Source organism: Populus euphratica, unplaced genomic scaffold (assembly GCF_000495115.2).
Source record: "Populus euphratica unplaced genomic scaffold, PopEup_1.0 scaffold390.1, whole genome shotgun sequence".
Taxonomy (NCBI): Eukaryota; Viridiplantae; Streptophyta; class Magnoliopsida; order Malpighiales; family Salicaceae; genus Populus; species Populus euphratica.
The window spans coordinates 73489-77076 of NW_011500283.1; the positions used below are offsets into that span (position 1 = coordinate 73489).

The following is a 3588-nucleotide window of genomic DNA, read 5'->3' on the forward strand; positions in this document are numbered from 1 at the left end:
CACTCTTTCATTTTCCTCAACCTCTTCTACTAGAATCTGCTGCTTCAAATTCTAATGCTGGATATTAGCTTCCCTTGACTTTGATGTATGCAAACCAGTCTTTCACCTCTCCAACAAAGAAAATTTTTATTTTTCAAATTTTTATTGGATTGTGCAAAGAGTAGTTTCACAGAACCTTAATTAATTTTGCTTAATAATCTTTTACTACCCTTTTTTATGAAAGTAGAGAAAGGTTTGAATCCCTAGGGCACTAATTTTTATATATCTTCTTTCGTAAACAACAATTTGGTATATTTGACACTGAACAAGGGCTTAAACTAGTGCTTCTGAAATGTGTAATGCCTTTCACGAATCCAAATGAGTATATACTTGACAAAGCACTCCCACAAGAATGATATATAACATGCAGTATAATAGGAAGAAACGGGTGAAGTCAAAGGAACAAGAAAATTAGAAAGAATTGTGATGCTAAACTTGAGTTAATGGGCACCAAAGCGAATTACCAAGTAGGTAGCAGAATAAAGTTTATACCTAAAAACTACTTTTGACAATTGACTAGAAATAAAAGTTAATATCTAAACTGCACAATGGAATCCAGTTAACAACCAGATTTCTAAATTTTCCCATAGATATATTCTATATCATTTTTGGTTCGTCCATCAGTCATTTTTGCTTTTGTCATGGAATAGCTGTTCTTTGAAGAGTGTAGATTATATGGCATCTTAAACAAGCTTCATTATTTATTATTTGTCATGTTCTGTTCATGTAGGTTTCGTTAGGTTCCAGAAAAAAACACAGTTGGTGGTATTCATTTAAAGTTATGCAAAGCATTAATAAAGCAGGATTTTACGGATGGGACAGACCACATGTTTTCGATAAGAGCACAGAGAAAAACTGATTCTGTAGTGATAAATTTAAGGATAAAGTATACAAAGTCGTCCAAGACAATTGAAACCTTTTTAATGTAGTAGCTTGAATTAGGGAATTAAATGAAATCATTTTTCAGGAAGCATTATTCTTTTTCTTCCAAAGGAATTGCATGCTTTTATTTTTCCTTATTTTTGTGAGTTTTGCACAAACCTTCTTTAACTTTTAAAGATTTATGCATCTTTCAGGGCATAACCTATTTGTGTTCTTTCAGGAAAGAAATCCTAGTGAGGGTCCAGTACCTCGCCTTGATACATGCTTGTCCATGTTATTGTCTATTACAACCCTTGTAGTGGCTAATATTATTGAGGAAGAGGAAAGTGAACTGATTGATGAAACACAACAGAGCCCTACCAATCAAAGAAAAGAAAAACAGGGGAAATGTCGAAAGGGTCTAATTACTTCCCTGCAGCTATTGGGTGACTATGAAGGGTTGTTGACTCCGCCTCAGCCTGTTAGCTCAGTAGCTAATCAAGCTGCCGCAAAAGCTACAATGTTTATCTCAGGTCTCACTGTCAGTAATGCTTATAGCATGAGTATAAATGACATGCCAGTCAACTGTTGTAAGTGATTACATTCCTTAACATTTCAGTTCATATTATCAAAGGTTGTGTTTGGTGTGGAAACAAGATAATTCCAATTATGTTGCTAAACAGGTTCAATTTCCCCTGCTACCAAAATGTAACATGAATCGGCAGCCTGATTTTATGTTTCTGTACATTTTAGAAAGTTTAGAAAGTTCCCTTGTATATAGGGGGTTTCTTCAAAAAACAATTATTAGATGAGCTAATTGAACCTTTATTTGTTTTCTAAATTAGTCCTTTAAATTGCTATCACTGTTTCCTTTTCCTCATTTCAGACTTTAGAGGGTGACAAAAACAACAAAATAGCAGTTTTTGCTAGAATTTGAACTATTTTTTCTCCTTTATTTTTATAGTAGGCTTGTCTCTGTTGTCTTCCCAAAATATGGTTATCTATCCACTGCTCTTTTAGGTTTATTGTTTCCTTTTCTTTTCTTTGTTCTCAACCTGTTGGCCCTGGATGCCAGGTTTTATTGTTTTTCCATGGCTCTGAATTCTAGTCTTGCTTTCCATTTTATTACTTTCCAGCTGGAAACTTGAGGCACCTGATTGTTGAGGCTTGTATTGCAAGAAATATGTTGGACACATCAGCATATTTATGGCCAGGCTATGTGACTCTTGCTAACCAATTACCTCGAAGTGTTCCCAGTCAAACACTTGGCTGGTTGTCATTGATGAACGGGTCACCTTTAACCCCCTCAATGATAAACATTTTGGTTTCAACTCCAGCTTCCAGGTATGCTGCCAGTGGTATTGTTTAAAAACTATATTTGAATTCATCTGTTCCTTTTCCCTTTATTTTCCAGGGTTTTTTTTATTGCATGGATGATGAACAGAATGCTGCACTATCATTATAATTGAGACAGCATGAGTTTCCTACCTTCTTTGCAGAAGACTTTAACTTTGAATAATATAAATCATCATAATTCTTTTACTTTTTCAAGATAGCACTCTTTTCCATTGGTTTTGTTTCCCACGACACTGGCTTTTGTTTCCAAACTTGAGTTTCTAGAATTTTTTTCTTTTGAGCTATGTTGTGATTCTATACAACTGCAGTGTTTTTCTGTGGAATTGTTTGTTTTATTTTAATTTTTGCTTAACAAGTGTGTGAATTTTTATTAATGTTTATTCTTATGGTAGGTGTTTAAAATGTGAAGCAATGAACAATGGTCAACTTGATCTGATTAGCTAAAATAATTAGTTCTTAATTTCATTATTTTTTGGTCGGTGATGCTATTCTAGGAATGCCTTAAAAGAGGCTGTTTCAAGATGTGCTTTTGTGTTTTGAATGCTGTTATGTTGACAGATTCCATAATGGAGGTTTTTGAAATTCAGCATAACTTGAATACAATCAAGTCGAGAGGTTTTATTGTTAGAGAATAATATAAATCATATCCTGAGACCTCACTTAAGAGCTTAAGCTTTTAGGTGAGATGGTTCTTTGACATGGTATCAGAGCCTTGATGACCAAATGGTCTCAAGTTCGAATTTCACCATCCCTATTTACTTGAAAAAAATTTAGCACAAGGTAATATGGGCCCGTGCAATTTTCAAGCCCAAAGGGCTTTCACTTGAGGGGATGTGTTAGAGAATAATATAAATCATATCCTGAGACCTCACCTAAGAGCTTAAGCTTTTAGGTGAGATGGTTCTTTAACATTTATGATTTAGGATTTTTCCTCCATAATGTTGTAATTACGCATGAGGAAAGATTCGCATGAGGAAAGATTCAAATGCATGTGCATACAATGAAAGGTCAAAGCTGTCTTGCTTAAAAGGCTATTCCCTAATTTCCTAACCTGGTCTTAAGTTATGCCATTCTTTTTCCTGAACCATGCATGTCAGATGCTCTTTTTTTGTATATTTACCCAGTGGTATGGCAACTGAATTTAAGATGGATTTGATGGAAGCTTACCAGAGATCGAGAAAATATATGAGATAGCAGTCAGTGGTTCTGATGATGAGAAGATATCTGCCGCTGCTATTCTTTGTGGAGCCTCTCTTGTTCGTGGTTGGAATATTCAGGTAATGTTTCAGAAGCCCACCACACCCCCCCCCACCCCCTCACCAACACACCCAC

At 35.1% G+C, this 3588-nt stretch overlaps 1 protein-coding gene across 2 annotated transcripts in view; it reads left to right on the forward strand.

Annotated features, from left to right (window-relative positions):
• LOC105113175 (mediator of RNA polymerase II transcription subunit 33B-like) overlaps positions 1–3588 on the forward strand; it is a 10810-nt gene that overhangs the window by 3483 nt on the left and 3739 nt on the right. The window contains exons 6-8 of one of the 2 annotated variants that reach the window (XM_011009235.1): positions 1142–1490; positions 2037–2244; positions 3419–3571. In XM_011009235.1, coding sequence (XP_011007537.1) covers positions 1142–1490; positions 2037–2244; positions 3419–3571 — 710 coding nt within the window. The remainder of the gene's footprint in view (positions 1–1141; positions 1491–2036; positions 2245–3418; positions 3572–3588) is intronic. The other variant, XM_011009234.1, reaches the window with a different exon arrangement.